Source organism: Papio anubis, chromosome 14, assembly GCF_008728515.1.
Source record: "Papio anubis isolate 15944 chromosome 14, Panubis1.0, whole genome shotgun sequence".
In the NCBI taxonomy this organism is placed as follows: Eukaryota; Metazoa; Chordata; class Mammalia; order Primates; family Cercopithecidae; genus Papio; species Papio anubis.
The window spans coordinates 71,686,267-71,705,996 of record NC_044989.1 but is presented as its reverse complement, the minus strand read 5'-3'; the positions used below and the strand labels follow the sequence as shown (position 1 = coordinate 71,705,996).

Here is a 19,730-nt window from a genome sequence, read left to right as displayed (position 1 = left end):
CCCTATTCCCACAGCCACTATAATGGGTTTCGGGATGGACAACTAACCCAAAGTGAACCAGAGTCAAAACAAGGACTTCTGCCAGAGTTATGGAGAAAGAAGTGCTTTAAAGAAAAAAGGTCAGATGGGAGAGACATATATTCTCAGAACCTCCCAAGGCTGTGTCACAGGGTGAGGAGTGGGGTAAGGAAAACAAAAACAAAACAAAACAAAAAACTCCTAGAAATGCCAGCTATACACATCACTTACATCCAGAACCATGGGGTCCATTTTGCTATGTGAAACAAGTGTGTCCAAGATTTCAGAAGGCCAATGCAAAAGACAACAGCTAAGAAAGAAGTATTTCTGACACTAATTTTTATTTGAGCATCCAATATAGCTGCTCCTGAAACTATTAATAGAACCACCAACCTGATTTAAGCTTCCCAGTTAAATAAGCTGACAAATTCTCTTACTTCAAAAAAAAAAAAAATTTTTTTTTTTAAATAGGCTGTCGCCCAGGCTAGAGTGCAGTGGCACAATCATGGCTCACTGAAGCTTCTATCTCTCATGCTCAAGTGATGCTACCACCTCAGCCTCCCAAATACTATAACTACAGATGTGTACCACCATGCCTGGCTGATTTTTTATTTTTATTTTGGTAGAGACGAGATATTGCTGTGTTGGCCTGAACTCCTGAGCTCAAGCAAGCCTACCTGCCTCAGCCTCCCAAAGTGCTGAGATTACAGTCATAAGCCACTGCAACTAATCTGCAACTTTAATCACTTATGACCAGAAGGATCCTCAATAATAATCTCAAATCCATTTGCCCAATAACACGTTACTGTCAGTCTGGTGGCTAGGAACAGTTTAATGGTATTAGGGAAGACAGAGTTTAATCTTACGGTACTTCAAGAGATACAGGAACATAGTGTTAAAATCACACTTTTCACCTCTATGGTGAGTAGGGAAACCTTCACAGGCGCCCTGTCTTTATAAGAAAAAGGTGGAAGAATTGAAAAGCCAATGTTAAGGAAACAAGACATCTAGCTTGTCCATCCCTTACTTAAGGTATATTCTGAAAACTGGTTCTAAGTCAGAGAAGAGCTTTAGTTCCAAAATTAAATACTGGTGTTTGGTTTGCACTGATTTTCAGTTACTTGTCCTATGGGAAGAGGTGGAGATAGGAGAAGAAAGGATACCTGCTCTGATATAGATAAAAGATCCTAGGGAAGGTAAGCCAGCAAATAATGAACTAATGACATAAAAAGTTTACCTACTGGGAATTAAGCTAGAAAATTGTAAGAGCAAAGGATATATTGAATTCTACCATTTTGGAAAAATATTAAATATACTTCCACAAAACTACTATTTTTTAAAAAACAATAGCTTTCCAAAAATATTTTTCTCCAAAGTATTATACTAAAGGTATTTAACAGTCACATCTGAACATTAACTATGTTGTAAATATGCTATCTATAATAAAGAAAAAAAAGTTCTTACTGTTGACGTAACTGTCGACAGCTCTCAATATGAGTAGATGTATTTTGATGCTGAATCCAATCCTATTGTAAAAGGAGAAACGTGTTGAAATTAGAATATTCCTAATGTTGACTAATGAATTAGGCTTTTAAAAAAGACAAAGAATATTTTTTTTTCAAAAATTAAACAAACATACTCATAAATAGCACTTGGCTGCTCAATAAAATTTTCACAAACAAAAGTTAAAGACCTCGAAACAAATGCACTTAATACCATACCTCACTGACCCCATTTGAAAATATTTTATTACAGAAAACATTTTAAAAATCAAAACCATGGCTGCTCATTTTGAAATCAATATATAAACTTGGAGAAAATAAAAGCATGGATCAGAAAAAACTTACTGCAAATATAAAAACAACACACCAGAAAACACCAAAAAAATCTACGAGTAAAATGGTATCTGTGAAACAGCATCTTCAAAATACAGTATTTCAATGACAAAATACCTCTAAAATTCAAGCTAACAACATCAACAATCAAAAAATGCCACCTCATAAACCAGTAGCATTCCATACAAGGTACTCCCTACACTGGCAAATAAGATTAGGAAAAACATAGGGGAAAATGCTACTGATCAAATCTATTTTCAAAATTTAAAAGTAACAACATTTCAAAGATACAATATCCCTTACACACAGAACTTTACAATTAACACAATGCTTTCTTTTTTTTTTTTTTTTTTTTTTGACAGTTTTCGCTCTTGTTGCCCAGGCTGGAGTGCAATGATGCGATCTCAGCTCACTACACTCTCCACCTCCTAGGTTCAAGCGATTCTCCTGCCTCGGCCTCCTTAGTAGCTGGAATTAACAGGCATGCACCACCAAGCCTGGCTAATTTTTGTATTTTTAATAGAGACGGGGTTTCACCATGTTTGTCAGGCTGGTCTCGAACTCTTGACCTCAGGTGATCCACCTGCCTCGGCCTCCCAAAAGTGCTGGGATTACAGGCGTGAACCACCATGCCCGGCCCAAAATGCTTTCTTATACATTACTTCATTTACAAATAAATCTGTCCTAAAATTACAATCTGTACCCATAAATAACTCTGGAAGATACATCTGGTTTAAAAAAAAAAAAAAAAAAAAAAAAGGCCAATACAGTTTACAAAGATACAGTTTCCAAGGTGAAACAATTAGTTAAAAGCAATATATATGTTACTCAATGTTTTACTGTTCCTCCAGCATTTGGAAAGGCAGAAAACTTACTAGATAACTCTGTATTTCAACACTTTGCTTAAGGAAAATGTTATTATTTGTTTCCATTTGAAACACATTTTAGGTCATTAGAAATTTCCACAGTTAAAATCACGGTTGACAATAATTTTGGATTCTGCCTTGGCAAGAACTATCTGAAAGAAGGTACACTGATTTGCAAGGCTCAACATCAATTTAAACTCAGCAACAAGGTATGACAAATCCTAAACTATTTCATTAAGCCATGGAACTGATTGTGGACTACAAAAAAGAAATGTTTGTACATCCTGTTTAGTAATACAAATAGAAAGCTAGAAGAGATTGGCAGTTAAGAGCCTCTAGTAGTACTAAAACCTGTATTTTTAATATTAATTGGACACTGTTTACATCAAACAGACACACTGGTGCAGGCAGTGGGTTGGGCATGATTTATTTGAACCATAAAGTGTGTTATCTGAATACGTTGCCAACATTCAATAATCCAGAGATTTTACCCCCAAGTCCAGATTTCCAGCTTTTCTTGAAAAAATAGGAAGATACAGTAATACAGGATACCATTCTTATAGCAACTATCACCTGAAGATGATGGCTGTCCTATTTAAGACACACTCTTCTCAGTTCAAAACACGATGGCTGCCCTATTTAAGACATACTCTTCTCAGTTCAAAACACACATACACATGTTCTCTTAGGCTTGCTTCACAAATTGACATTACTTGCTTTAAGCTCAGTAAATACACCCACCCCACCCCAACTTCTAGACTCTCTAGTAACAGTTTCCACATTAGATAATAGTCCAAAAGCAGCACTGTCTCCCCAGAGAAAAAGTGATAAATACCTACTAGCAGGAGATGCTGCAAGGACTATACAGAATTAGGCAGGCTCAGAATGAAACTGAAAATATCTACTCATATCAGGGCTCACTTACTATTCTCAACAGTTTTTTATTGTCAGTACTTTCTCAAACTGAATTACTTCAGTCATTATGACACAGTTCCTAAACCAAGGAAAGTTTCTCCTTTAAAATCTGAACCCCAATTTAACAAGCAAATACATTTCACATTCTCAAAGTACATCTTCACAGCTACAGTTTCAAAGACTCGAAGGTGGGGAATATACATATTGTCAGATTTACTCAGTAGGAAAAAGTTTACAATCAGTAATTTACATTTATTGGCTTCATATTTATGTCATATATACACACACACAAACACTTACGAGGCTGCAAAATACATCACAGAAACGAGAGGCAGTGTGTACTATCAAAATCTATCTTCACAAATCCCCATCATTTGGCCACTTAGTAGTGAAAAATTCATTACTTAGATGAGCCCCATTCTGCTGCGCTGTTAAAAGGTGTGTGTGTTTTTAACCGCAATCTAGGTGAGCTCTGATGACTAAATAATTTCCTCTCCTCTCAAATTTTTATTTTTATCTCATTAACCCAGGTTTTTACCATCTTATACTTGAACACTTAGAGAAGCTTCCAAGTGGAAGTCCTACTCCACATCATCTCATCTCTATTTACCCTGCATACTTCAGTCAGGTTGCCCTAAAATATACTTCCAACATGTCACTTCACTTATCAACAGACTTATTTAGCTTTCTAATGCCTCTCACCTCAAGTCTAAACTCCTAGGCTAGCTCTTAAAGGCCTTTCATACTTACTTATAATATGCTCATCTTTCCCAACTGCCTCTTACCACTATGAAATGTAATCTTCTCTCTAGACCTTTGCCTCTCTGTATGTTGTTGCCATCCCTCCTCTTCTTTTTCTTTTCTTTTCTTTTTTTTTTTTTTTTTTGAGATGGAGTCTCGCTCTGTCACCCAGGCTGGGGCGCAGTGGCGCGATCTCGGCTCACTGCAACCTTCCGCCTCCTGGGTTCAAGCGATTCTCCGCCTCAGCCTCCTGAGTAGCTAGGATTACAGGTGTGCATGGCCACAACCGGCTAATTTTTGTATTTTTAGTAGAGACGGGATCTCACCACGTCGGTAAGGGTGGTCTTGAACTCCTGACCTCAGGTGATCCACCCGTCTTGGCCTCCCAAAATGCTGGGATTACAGGCTGTGAGCCACCGCGCCCGGCCCCCTCCTCCTCTTTATACAGGCATATCTAAAGCCTCTTTATCATTCAAGACCCATCTCCAACCTACTCCATCAAGTCTTCTCTCCCACATCATTCTAGTTAAGACAGACTCAGTGCATTCAGTAACTGTAATTCCATTAGTCTAACTAGGCTATAAAAGTCTTTTGATGTCAGGATGCGTATTTATACTTCTTTTTAAACACACACTGCTACAAATACAATAGTTAAAATAATTAAATTGGTAAAATGGTAATGATTAAATTGGTAAACTGATGATGCTGGCCTGAGTGATACACGCCTGAAATCAAGATCGAAATCTCTGTTCCCTACAGCATATCCAAACAAGTTAAATAAATCACAAAACTACTTGTTGCCTTCTAATTGTTTTAAATGTCTTGGGAGTATAATTTTTCTCCTCAATAAGACTGAATAAACTGCTTAATAACATCTAAAATTTTACACAGTTCCTCATTTCTGCCCCAGTACCTAATTGGAGTCAAGCACAAAATTGGTATCCACAAGTACATACTAAATTAAATGTACATCTTTTCTACTCTACAGAATACAAAACTTCAAGTTCTTTATTTAAAGATATATTTTCTTGGATTCATTATGACTAATTAAAAGTTCAAAATAAATTTTAAAAAAAATTATGTGGTATCCCCAGTCACAAGAACACAGAGAGACTAACACTCAATTCACTACTTAGGCCAGGGCTACTTACAGATTACAATTAGGTGATACGAATTATTCTAAGACTTTCCCTTTTAAGGACTTTGCTATCCCTTCTGATGGAATAAGGCAACTATTATTTTAATAGAATTTGGCACATCTGGCTAAAATGGGGTAGAACACTGCTTTCTTTTGCTGGGGTTAACCTTAAGAAAACAGCAACAGATCTAATCAGATTCATGTTGATGAAAACCTAGTGAGTGAATAATGAAAAGAAAATCAAAAGGCAACATTGGAAGAAAAGAACAAGAGCATAACACAATAGATTTCTAAGCCTAAGTATACAACCAATTCCAGGCCATGGCCTTGAATCAAAGCTTTTTCCCATGTTAGTATATTCTCTTCTGACCCTTTACAATCTAAATCTATAAATCACATTAGCAAATAGAAGAAACAGTGATTGCCAACCATACGTAAGTATATAAAATTTACTTGGAAATTCCTGCTCAAATCTACCAATGATTACAACTGAATAGTATGTTCTACATTATAGTACACTTTACTGCCTCTACAAAATACTTCCAACTACACTATCAAAGTACCTAAATCTTCTTTATTTTTTAAAGATTTTTCTCTACAAATTTCTATCATTTCACATTATTTTTTGAGTCCACAGCTGGTACCAGAATAATTTACTGCACCTTGACTTATTTTTGCTATGAAGTTATTTTAGAGAGCTTCTTCTAAAAAAATACTAGAAATCACTAGTCTACATAAAGTCAGGAAATATTTAAATCAACATTAATTGTGATAACCAAGACAGGTATATATGTGCAAGTCTATAATATACTGTCTCTTAAATGTATGCATTACAAATGGGTTATACCGGCCGGGCGCGGTGGCTCAAGCCTGTAATCCCAGCACTTTGGGAGGCCGAGGCGGGTGGATCACGAGGTCAGGAGATCGAGACTATCCTGGCTAACATGGTGAAACCCCGTCTCTACTAAAAATACAAAAAACTAGCCGGGCGTGGTGGCGGGCGCCTGTAGTCCCAGCTACTTGGGAGGCTGAGGCGGGAGAATGGCGTGAACCCGGGAGGCGGAGCTTGCAGTGAGCTGAGATCACGCCACTGCACTCCAGCCTGGGAGACACAGCGAGACTCCGTCTCAAAAAAAAAAAAAAAACAAACAAAAAAACAAAAAAACAAATGGGTTATACCATCTCTTCAGTACAAATGGGTTATACCGTCTCTTTGTATTTTTATACTAACAGATCCTTTTAAAGAAAGGTGATTCCATGTGACATTGTCTTGTGAGTACGCAGCTTATGTTACATAAATTTTATGTTGTGTAAGTGGGATAACTAAAAGTTCAAAATAAATGGACAAACTATTAAAATATGGTGTGCCCGGTCATAGGAATAGAGTAAGCCTAATACTAAACTCAGTACTAAGGCCAGAGCTACTTAAGATTACAACTATGTATTGAGGCTGCAATTAAAATTACCTTCTGCTACTTCCTTAACGCCTAGTTAACAGCAGTATACATATCAGAATTTAGAGAAAACTTTGGCGCTGAGCATCATTATACAGTGATCTTTTTTTAAAAACACTCACCTTCAAATGACTACATTCTACGTTACATAGAGAACACAAATGTGGAAATATTCTTGGAGATGCTGCATAATAATCATTCATCATAGAAGGAGTAGGAAGTCTCTTCATCTTCTGGGCATCAGCATGTGAAAACTTTGGTAGCCAAGATGCTTTCACAATACCAAAGGGAGATCGAATGGGAACGTCAGCCTGTGACTGGTAATTCTTTTTACTTCCTCTTGATCCAACATGTACGTTAGATGAATTAATCACAGGTTCATGTGGGATCCGCTCTTGCTGGCTTACAGCTGAAATTAATTCCGATGAAAAAGGTTGCTGGTTCATAGATGGAGGAATCAGAGATTGACTCATCGTCTGGCTAACTGTTTGGTTAATGGATTGGTTGACAGATTTTATGGGTTCAAGGACTGACTGTCCTCCCGAAATGTGTAAGCCTGACATCTTGGCTCCACTCTCAACTGGGAAAAAGGACCGATTATTGGAGGACTCACCAGGGAAGTCCATTTGGCGAAATACGTCTTCAACAGGAAACATAGAATTACATATCACATTTGGATTGGGAACAGATGCAGAGATGTTCTGCTGTGACTGAAATTCATTCTCGACCTCATCAGTTGGAATTTCAGGATCATAAATACGTACTTCAAGTGGATCTTCCGTGTAGCCATATTTGCTTGCATGCCCATAATCTATCACATTACTTGAAACTGCTTCACTACCAAGGGTTTCTTTATTTCTGCTCTGAGAAGGTAAATTAGGTAATCGGCGCCCCATTTTTCGCATTCTTATATCCCTCAAAATTAATGGCATATTTTCAGGAGTCAGTTGTTCATCAGGATAGCGACTAAGTTCTTCTAGGTCTTCATTAGATAATCCAAAACTTGCTAAGATACTTGAGGCACTCTCTTTTGTATAGCGGCTCTGTACTTTGGGACTCTGCTCTGTAACCTGTGTTACAGAGCTCTGTTTCACTGCCACTGATGCAGATATATGAGGCTCATCATCCCATCGGCTACCATGAGGCTTCCCCTTCTTCTGTTGTGCTTCATGAAAATCCAGTTTTTCTTTGGTCAATCTTGGATCAGTTCTGTGTTGAGTTACCTGAACATTCATTCTCTGTGGTCCCATGTTCTGATAAGATTCATGGCCAGCAAATCTGTGTGGAATTCCACGTGCTCTCCCTGCTGGGTAAAATCTTGGGAGACCCATAGATCCAGGCCTCATAAATGGTCCTGGAGGCCTCATCCCAGAAGGGTTAGGTGCTCGTGGCCTTTGAAGTGGAAAGTCTCCTCGAGGATTAAACCTGGGTCTCGACATGGCTATTTTCAAGAAAGCCTGATTTAATAAAGTATAAGGTGGTGTTGAACCATGTGAGGCAACGGCATTCAGCTGCTGAAGCGCCAACTGAGTCTTAATCTGAGCAAAGTGCAAAGGAGATGGGCCCAACAGAAGTGGGTTTGCAATGCCCAGGTTCAAGGAATTCACAAGTGGTGCGAAATTTTCCAAGAATAACACAAAGCTGAAAGTTAAAACACAAATATTAGATCATTTTAATTCAAACTACTTCATGAAGTGGGTTCTACAGCCAGTGTAAAACATTTTGAAATAAAGCCATGAAACCATTCTGCATTTCATATACTTTTAGAGTAAGGGCTTACGAGGATTTAAATTTCCCAAAAACTTTCTCTTCTTTTCTTTCCTGAATGCAGAACACAAGCCCCAAACCTCAAGTCAGAGTTCATGTACATTGTGTTGTTCTGGGTGCTGTCCTAGGTGCTGAGCAGTAATTACAACTCCTTTTACATAATCTTGAAAAATACTGGGAATTTATTTCACGCTGTAATACTGGGAGAAAAAAAGATGAAGGCATTAAAATACTTTTAAATGCACACATATTTAATATGCATGTTATCAGATAAACAAATAATAAAAGTAAGAACTGTAAGCCTAAAAGACCCATTTTTGTAAAACACAAATCTTCCTTGGAATCAGCCTTCACATCTAATCAATCCCACAGGGCAATTAAACTACACTTATGTTCATATTATTAAATAGTTGTTTCTTGTTAGATAAAAATGTGCTGTCAATAACTTGACTACAGACTCTAAGAAAATAGTAAGCAATGGCATGGAATTTATTATAACACAGAACATAATACGTAACAAAACCAGTAACCCTTCCCTTGGATTCCCTCCATAATCAGTTTAGACGGATATATACGGATAATAATAATGATTAACTTTATACAGCACTGTCCCTATGTCAGTCAGTGTTCTATGAACTTTAAATGATGCTCACAACAATCCTGAGGTATGTACAGTTTTACAGAGGAAGACACAAAGGCACACACAGGTAAAGTAACTTACAAGGACAAGTGACTGCTGAGATTTGTATTCAAGGTTATCTGGTACAGTAATCTGTGCTCTTAACCATTAACAGATGTGAGCAAAGTATCTTACAGTTTCCAGGCATTTTATTAGTTAAAACTGGTTGCTGACCAGCCCATCAGACTGTACTACCCACTTCAACACTCTTCTCAGAAAACAGTAGTTTAGCTATCATTCAGGACCAAGGTCAGCAGCCACATAACTTGGGTTTCCTCCTGCAATTAAAAAATTTATGAGTACATAGACTATGTTGGTGCTTTCTATCAGGACCTCACTTTTATGCGTGACTGAAATGCATGGTGGAAAAGGTGAGGTCTTGAGGCATCTACAATCATTATAAAAATCAACATCATGGATCCTATTTGCTAACCATCACTGTCTGGTTCAAGCTACAATTCCATCCATTACTTTACTATATACTTTTCTCTTTATTTATATATAATGTTATTAATTGTTAATTTGGCTGGGAAAATGGTCTTTATCTGGTTAACACCCTCCCTTCCAATCATTTTGCATGCTGCCATCACATTTAACCTTTGCAAAAGGACATTTTTACCACACAACTCCTCTGTTCAAAAATCCACAAATTTCTCATTCCCTTTATTTCTTAGCTTTATTAAGGTCCAACCAATCTAACCAATCTCTCTAATTTTATCAGACAGGTATTTTTGTTATGTCTTTGTTCTTATTCTTCCCAACTCTCTTCATCTCTTCCAATCAAAAACAAACCTTGCCCTGGATGCTGACCTGACTTTATTCATCCTTCAAGGTCACCCCCATTCAACCTCCCCTGACTACCAATGCCGAGTGAGTCTTCCAATAACTCGGTTTTTTTTTTTTTTTTTTTTAAAGACAGGGATGCGCTGTTACCCAGGCTGGAATCCAATGGCACAATCTCGACTCACTGCAACCTCTGCCTCTCGGGTTCAAGCCATTCTCCTGCCTCAGCCTACCAAGTAGCTGGGATTACAGGCATGCGCCACCATGCTATCTGGCTAATTTTTGTATTTTTAGTAGAGATGGGGTTTCGTCATGTAGGCCAGGCTGGTCTCAAACTCCTGACCTCAAGTGATCCACTCGCCTCGGCTTCCCAAAGTGCTGGGGTGTGAGCCACATCGTCCAGCATCCAATAACCTTTATTTATCGCTTGTACCATTTTTGGATTCTTAATATCTTATATTTTTGCGCTCATACACACATGATCTTTTTCAACAACCTAATGCCAACTGAAGGTTTATATTCATGGCTAAGTCTTATCCCCCAAGCATATAAACCCTACTCCTACTCAAAAGATCCTCAAATATTTGTTAAACTACCTAAATGATCACATCCAAAGTATTCATTATTAACATGCACAGGTTAATTTTCAAATTAGAATGAAACACAAAAATACATCAAATACATACATTTTTGATTCACCAGATACAGGCTGCAGACACAAGCTTACCAAACAATGATACCCAAATTCTGTTAAAAAGTTCATTTATAACAAACTCATGGTCTTTTTAAACAATCATAAATTATATGAAATTGTGCCTACCTTCTACATAATAAAATCTCTTCCAAAAACTGTCTTCACCCAATCCTAAAAGATACGCATTGCTTATGTAAGCAGTTTATCATCTAGTTATTACAATGCTTTCTGAACCACTTATTCCATTTGGTGAAGACTCCTCTTATAAATTCATAGCACAAGCTCTTCCAAATAATGTTTCTCCCCCAAAATAAAACAGCAAATTTCAATCAGAGTGATCTAATTACTAAATGTAATTGTGAAGAAGTATCATTTGGAATCATCTCCATTTTGAATTCCTTAAAGGCAAAAAATCTACTGTGTATTTCCTAATGTGCCCAACATTGCATTACACTGATTCAAGTACACATTTATAGAGGTTAAGACAACTGCCCTTGACAAACTATTCTCCAGAATACTAGAGTACTCTGAGCGGTCTTCTACAAAGATGTTCCCTGGCCAAGAAAGTTCGAAGGGCACCATACTTGCTTTTTAAGAGGGGCATAATGTCTATTAGCATATTAAAGTCTATGAGAGGCTAGGTGAGGTAGCTCACTCACACCTGCAATCCTAGCACTTTGGGAGGCCAAGGCAGGCCGATTACTCTGAGCCCAGGAGTTCAAGACTAGCCTGGGCAACATGACGAAATCCTGTCTCTACAAATAAAAAAAAAAAAACCAAACACAAAAATTAGCCAGGCATGTTGGCTCGTACCTATAGTCCCTGGCTACTCGGGAGGCCAAGGCTGAAGAATCGCTTGAGCCTCGAAAGCAGAGGTTGCAGTGAGCCGAGGTTGCACCACTGTACTGCAGCCTGGGCAACAGAGTGAGACCCTGTCTTTTAAAAAAAAAAAAAAAAAAAAAAAGAAAAAAAGCTACGAGAGCCCTGCTGTAGTTTATCAAAATCCTTTTTACATTTTCCACTTCCCAAACCTGGGTTTCTATTCGTAAAACAGGCATTTGCTTCCTATGGTAGGTTTCCCAGAATATAAATGTTAAAAGAGAAACTTTCCTACCTATATACCCAGGGGTCACGTCTGAAATATTTAGTAACTGGTAAAGCACACGCAATGAACAATCAAAACATAGGTGCTTTACAGTGTGGAAGTAGACTCCTAAGCCCCTCCTTTGTCTACCACCCTTAAACTGTTAAGGGTTTAAGTTGCTGTAGCACGAGAAAGTAGTGTTGGGGCATCCCTAGGGAAGGAACTAGAAGAGAAAAGGATGTGGGGGTCCACCCTTGGAGTAGCCACTACTTACTAATCATGCTAATCATGGAAGAATTATTTCTGTATTTAACACAGCAGCGTCAGTGTGTAGTCACTATTAGTCCTGCAAAGACACCAGTCTTTCATAGAACAATCTGGAATTCACATGAAGAGAAGAATTAAAAGGCATTTTCGCAGTTAAGGAATTTCAACTATCAATATGCAGAGGTATGGCCTGTTTGCATTTTTTAGGAGTCTTTAAAAACCACACCTGACCTCCCATATGGTTAGTCCCATCCTAAAATCTAATATAATGAAGATAGAGTAATAAGTTGGTAGCCCTGGCTCTCCCTAGAAGATCTCTCTCCCTTCTCTACTGGGAAGAAAAGTCAGAGTTCTGTTCAGCTACAGTTATTTACTGAGCATTCTGGTCCCAGGACCTGCTAGCTAGAGGTAGGAAAGTTTCTCTTCTAACATTCATATCCTGGGAAACCTACTAAAGGAAGCACATGTCAATCTTCCAATAGGTCACTTCTGCCAACTTCCTTTCTGAGAACAAGTTTCTTTAATCCTTTCAGCCAATGCTTCTAACTTACCTCAAGACGCCACACAAATTTCATACTTTTATGTGTAGTATATATCATTGTAGTTTGTATTTATAGTTACATTTTCACACAATAACCCAGTTGATATAAAATCATCATCTTCTTATGCTACCACCTCATTTCTAATCCTGGTAGAGAAGTTTCTGATGAAATACTTTGTCAAAACATCGTTAAAAGAAGAATTATGGGCCAGGTACAGTGGCTCATGCCTATAACAGTTTGGGGGCTGAGGCGGGTAGATGGCTTGACCCCAGGAGTGCGAGACCAGCCTAGGCAACATAGAGACTTCACCTCCATAAAAAAATTAACAAAAATTAGTAAAGTGGTGGGGCATCCCTGTGGTTCCAGCTACTCAGGAGGCTGAGGCAGGAGGATCACCTGAGCCCGGGTGGTTGAGGCTGCAGTGAGCCATGATTGTACCACCGCTGGGTGACAGTGCAAGACCCTGTCTCAAAAAAAAGAAAAAAAAAAAAGAAGAATTATGATCAATTACTTTACCATACATTTGTTCAACTGTCCCAACTTTATTAGAATTCCTACTAAAATCACATGATTCTTAAATTAAAGCATGACACACAATGTTGGGCATCGGTAAGAAATAATAAAGACATTTTTAAAAATACAGGTGGTTCACATCTGTAATTCCAACACTTTGGAAGGCCAAGGCAGGTGGACTGTTTTGAGCCCAGGAGTTCTAGGCCAGCTTGGGCAACATGGTGAGACCTTATCTCTACAAAAATGAGAAAAACAAGCATGTTGGCTTTTTAAAACTAGCTACTCAGGAGGCTGAGGCGGGAGGACTGCTTGAGCCCAGGATGTCAAGGCTGCAGTGAGCTGTTTCCACCACTGTACTCCAGCCTAGGTGGCCAAGCAAGACCCTGTCTCAAAAAATTTATATAAATAAAAAATCTGCCTATGACCTACATGCCAAATAACATATCTTCAATGGTTAAAAAAGTAAGTATTATGTTGCCTCTTCTTTGTGAATGAAATTTAAGGAGTATAATGGTCACCCTTCTCTGAGGTGAAAGTATTCCAAGATCCCCAATGGATGCCTGAAACCATAGATGGTACTAAATCCTATGTATACTGCGTTTTTTCCTGTACATACATACCTGTGATAATGTTTATAAATCAGCTACAGTAAGAGATGAACAATAAAAAACAATTAAAATATACCATAATAAAAGTTATATGAATGTGGTTGTTCTCAAAACACCATTCTCATACTATACTCACCTATTTTTGGATGGTGGTTGACTACGGGTAACTAACTGCAGAAAGTAAAGCCGTGGTGTATACTCATATTTCACTTGCACAATTTTCACTTTTAATTAAAAGTGTTAAGTACATTTTTAATCATTTAGCAAAGTTTGTCTTCTATCATTCATATCCACTCCAAATAAAATGTTTTAACTAAAAGGATGCTTGTTATACTGCAAGCTTTCTATTTATAAAGTATTATAAAGTTTCCTTTTGCAATTACATAATTCTGAAGTCTTATTTTTTCAAATTTAACTTAGGTGCTCCACCAACAGCACTTTTCTTTACTTTGTCACTTAACTTTTATGTCTTTCTCAATCAATTCAAGGGAATAAAATTCCAAGATTAAGTATCAGGCCATTCAGGATATTTTTTTAAATACTAAGTACTCCCAAGAAATTTTGAGAAAGTTTTTCTTAGCAATAAATCTAGAGAGTAAGTTCAAATTCAGCTTTTATTCATACAAAATAATTATTGACATCATTGTTCTAGGTAAGGAAGGACCAAAGATATTAAAGCCAGAACAGATCTCTCCTTCATACAGCTAACATTCTACTTTTTAAGATGGAGCTAGTATCTCATAAAATTAGAGTAAACAAAATGATAAAATATATAGTTAAAAATCTCTTGAAAACTTCCCTTTTCATGCTTCTGCAATTATAAAAGCTTGTAGAGAGATTGGAAACTGGTCAAATAAACTATAGTACATCCATATTTTCAGCATCCACTGGGAGGTTTTAAAATGTATCTCCCTCAGAAAAGGGGACACTACTAAGTAAAGGCTTTTAATGACCAGAATCAGAATCCATACAGACAAGACAGGAAAATTCTTCTAGGTTGGAGAGAATTTCAGAATTTGGACACTAGAAATAGAGGACAAGCTATTAATTTTAACAGGAGATGGTGTGATGCAACACGAAAATATCTGAGATTTTTTTGGTGGGCAGAGGGGAGCATAAAGCAGTAAATTCAAACTCAAACTATAAGAGTCTGTCATCCATTTGTCAAAAAGGTCTATGACTCCCAAAAGGTTAAGAAATTCTATTTAGGGGTGTCAGAATCTACATTTTTAAGGCCTCAATTTACATGGTTAGGAGACAATCTAATCTCTCTTCTATTCCATTTAATTTTCAGCTACTGGCTTTCCTACACTGCTACATGCCTAATACTTTCTACTGAATCATCACTTCCGTACATCTCAACTTTGCTAAACACTGATTTTTTGTTGTTTCTGTTTTACTTACTGGCAGGCAAGAACATTTAATAGGGAATGACAGTGGGTCACACATTTCCTTCTTACAAGTGTCCATCTAAATCCTGCATGCCACTGTGGGATGGGGTGAGGAGATACATCCTAACAGACCCTTCTTTTTCCCCTTTTTGATTTTAGTGGAAAGGAGTAAGTTCAGAATCATTCACTCAATGTATTAAATATCTTCTGAGAGCCTAACATGACAGTAACCAGGCTACTTCCTAGTTTTAAAGCCAAATAAAATACAGTTACATTCCTACAACCAAACTGCTAACAATCTAACAGAAAAAAACAAATTGCAGTAAGGTTTGTCAGAATTATAACGAGGCTGAGGTATCAGAAAAGGATTTCTGGAAGACAGAAATGCTTGAATTGAGTTTTGTAGCATGGCATCTTCTACATTTGAGGAAACTAGTAGAAATGAGATTTCAAATAATGTCTTACTAAACATGTGTTTACCAAATTTTCAAAAATTTGGAGTATCCTAAAGTCTCTGGATAAAATACTATAAGCCAGTTGCACTGGAAATGATAATAAGTAAATTATAACTTATTAATACGTTTTTCTGACAAAGGCATAACATTCAAGACAAGAAAAAAATAGCTTCAGATAAAACATTAGAATCTTTGCACCCTCAGGACTATTTGATAAAAGTCAGCTATGAAGACAGAAAAAAAGTGTTAGGAACCAACATCCCTTATGCCATATGTCAGCTACTGTTTTTAGTGGCTTTTTCAATCCTCTGCTCTCTCTATACCAATTCTCTTACCAAATTACCAAGATATAAAAAAAATAAAATAAAATAACTCCATTTCTAAACATAAAATTCAATGTATTCCTGTCAATACTTCTCATATGTACTTTTCTTTTTCCTCTCACCACCATCATCATCCTAATGCCTTTTCTTTGGCTATTACAAACTTTAAATCTACAGTTATCTATGCAGATTCACAGAGGCACTGGCAAAAAGGGGCAGAAGTTACAGGTCAAGTGCTTAATGAGTAAAATAATGTGTCTGAGATTTTCTTTAAAATAATCTGGGCAGGGGTGAGGGAAAGAGCGAACATGTGTAGTGGGGCAGGGGGTGGTCGTGGTGGTAGATGAAGGGAGTTTGATGAAGTAAGACACGTAAAAATACCGGCTGTGGAAGCTGAGTAATGAGTCCCTAAGAATTTATCTGCGCTTTTTTCACATTTCTGAAGATTTCCAAAATAAAAAGTTTAAGTCCTAAATATTAGGTATGACTTTTTTTTTCTTTTTTTGATACGGAGCCTCACTGTTACCCAGGCTGGAGTGCAATGACACAACCTCAGCTCACTGCAACCTCCACCTCCTGGGTTCAAGCGATTCTCCTGCTTCAGCCTCCCGAATTGCTGAGATTACAGGCGTCTGACACCATGCCCGGCTTTTTGTATTTTTAGTAGAGACAGGGTTTCACCACGTTGGCCAGGCTGGTCTTGAACTCCTGACCTCATGTGATTCACCCGCCTAGGCCTCCTAAAGTGCTGGGATTTCAGACGTGAGCCACCATGCCCGGCCAGTATGACATTCTTAACAAAACGAAAAAAATGGGACGAGTAAAAAACAACGAACATGAGTTAGTGAAGATGACATCATTCTTCTCAATCTAACATTATCACATCAAGGTCTGACAAAGCCAAATCAGCTAAAAAGCTGATTAACAAGCAATGTATAAATAATAAATTCAGATTTAAGTCTAAAATCATTTAAATTATACCCTATACCCTTCACCCTTCCTTCCCACTTGACTTTTTAGCTATTACTAAACAGTTTGATATTTTGCTATCTTTGTTTCATTCTACCTTCTGGTGGAAAAAATTAATTTGTAAAATTTAGAAAGTAAAATAAAGCAAAACAAGCAAAGTGATCTTGGTAAGAAACCTCTAAGAATTAGGTTATATCACAACGAAGAAAATAAACCCTCTGCCTTTTTAAGATAATGATGTAACCTGAAAACAATGTGATAAGAAACAGAAACCAAAGGCAAATTTGGCATTAATACCTGGAAAACCACCAAACAAATTAAGACAGTCATTATAAAACCTTTCTCCTTTAACCCCAGGAGCTCTGGTCATAAAGAGGTTTGTTCATCGGAAGATTTATGGATAGTTTTCTTATGAAATAAATAACCTGCAAAAACGAGAGTTGAGATCAGGGTTCTTAACTATTAACTCGTTGGGGAAAAAACTGCAATTAAATAGTATTAACTCTTTAAAATAAATGTTTTATTCCTAGTTATGTAAGTAACGTGTGCTTGTAACAGAAAACAGTAACAACCTGCAAACAAAATCCTTACCAATAAAACCATCACCCAGAGTAAATTAATACTCTGGTATAGTTTCATCTACTTTAGTGTACGTTCATGCATGCATGATGGGCAGGTGTGGTATATCCAACATTGTACAAAATTAGAACTATGCTATTTGCTCTTTTCAAATGACATTTTATTTTTCTAAATTTAATATTTTTCAAAAACTGAATAGTGACAAAATATTCTCAACCTTTGAACTGTTTTAACAAATAACTAATAACTCTCATTTGTGTCCTTTTAAGAACAAAAACATGCCACTGTGAAACAAGAAATATTCAATATAATGTCAACCATAAAAATTCTTTCAGAAACACATAGTAGAAACTGGGTTCCTGAGGAAGCCATGACAGAACGGCTTGACGAATTAAAAAGACAGCGCTATTAGATCCTGTGAGGTATTTCTGAGATCTCCAATACCATGGACAATTAAGAACTGCCTATTATTTTGATGCAGTCTTTCAGAAGGAAGGGAGCCCTTAATTTTCTGTACAGATATGGGTACTTTATCCAAAGCCATCATCAAAAATCAATCCATCAGATAATGGCCCCATTAGACTTACAAGGAAAAGATTTATATCAAACCCTATACTTGGACTTACACTACTTTATAGTTTACAAAGCACTTTAAATATTATCTCATCTGAGCTTCACAATGACCTTAAGAGCAAAGGAATTCCAGTTTACACATTAAGTAAAACATAGCTAGGAAGTAATAAGATTACAACATCTCCCATTGGTGTTCTTTCCATATGCCAGATACATTAAGTATAAATTTACTTTATAACTTTATTTCTAATCATAAAAAAGCAAAACAGGTTCATAATCCGCCCCCAAAAAAGAAAAACTACCCTGTAACATGCAGGAAAGAATGAAAAGTATTCTATAATCTTCCCACAAAAGGAAAACTACCACTAACATTATTTTTCTAGACATACAAACATATACCTCATTTGGTACTGCTTTGTTAGAGCACTATTTGTCTCAGAGTATATAAATTCACTTTGGTACTTAAGAATGCAGTTATTACAATGGCTAGTTAATACAAGAGGCTGATTGTTTATTCAGCTATAAAAACTAACATGTCACTCTGTGCTTTCCTGGTACTCAATCTGCCAATCTCTCCTACCACGCAGATAAAGCCATTCAGCCAACTTCTTTACTATTAGTTTTTGTCCTCTCTTGTCTCACAAAACATATGCAAGTAACAATTCTGAGGGTGTCCAAGTGTTGACAGAGAGTACCATGTTTAATGTTAAAATGCCAAAATGTGGTGCCTTCAAAGAAACAGTCAACGAAATAGGAAGCAAAAATAAGCAGAAAATTAGAAACGTTATTTGGCATCATGAAGGGCAACACCAAATTTCACTACTAACTGCAAGGATTGATAAACACCATGATTTCAGATTCGGAAAAAAATGGAAAATTGCTAATGCACAATGTTAAGAAGAGATCTCCATGAGAACCAGGCATTAACCCCATATAGCAACGATTTAATATTGTTATCAATTTCAGGAAAACGATTTTTTGATAAATGGGCTATTGTAAGATATACCTTTTTATTTCCTAAAAGCATGTGCACTGCATACATAAACGGGCCTCTAGAGCACAACATTGTATTTATTGTAAATGATGCTCCCCTGGACATGTGCACTGGTGGCCTTGCTCTAAACACTCCTAGTAAGGTCTAACACGTTAGCCCAAGAGAAACCACCTTATCCAAGCTGGAACAAACAAATCTTCCCTAGGATTTTTTGTTAAACTAGAAATGAGAAAAGTGGTAGATGTTTCTAAAATTCAAATGCTGTTAACAGCCCTATTTACTGCTTTACCGAGAAACTGCACCATAAAACAACAACAAAAAAAGCCACTGGAACAGAGGTCAGCAAGACCAAGAAGCAAAGACAATAACGAAGGTATTCAATATCCAGTACCCAATTGTTTCTGAAGCCTAACTGCATCCTTGCCCTCTCTGCCATTTGGTTATTTGCTTTTCTTCATGGAGTCACATGGGCCAGAAAATGTTTCCATTTACCTAAAATGGGTTCTAAAATCTTCAATTAAATATACCTTAACTGGCCGGGT

At 37.1% G+C, this 19,730-nt stretch overlaps 1 protein-coding gene across 11 annotated transcripts in view; it reads right to left on the bottom strand.

Annotated features, from left to right (window-relative positions):
- The window catches only part of ZNF638 (zinc finger protein 638), a 151,953-nt gene that overhangs the window by 71,902 nt on the left and 60,321 nt on the right, over positions 1-19,730 (bottom strand). For 9 of the 11 annotated variants that reach the window (XM_021924935.2, XM_021924937.2, XM_003908798.3 and 6 more), the window contains exons 2-3: positions 7,090-8,608; positions 1,483-1,544 (exon numbers count right to left, since the gene is read on the bottom strand). In XM_021924935.2, the coding sequence (XP_021780627.1) occupies positions 1,483-1,544; positions 7,090-8,608 (1,581 nt within the window). Of the gene's footprint in view, positions 1-1,482; positions 1,545-7,089; positions 8,935-19,730 lie in introns of all 11 variants that reach the window. The other 2 variants (XM_021924945.2, XM_021924942.2) reach the window with 1 other exon arrangement.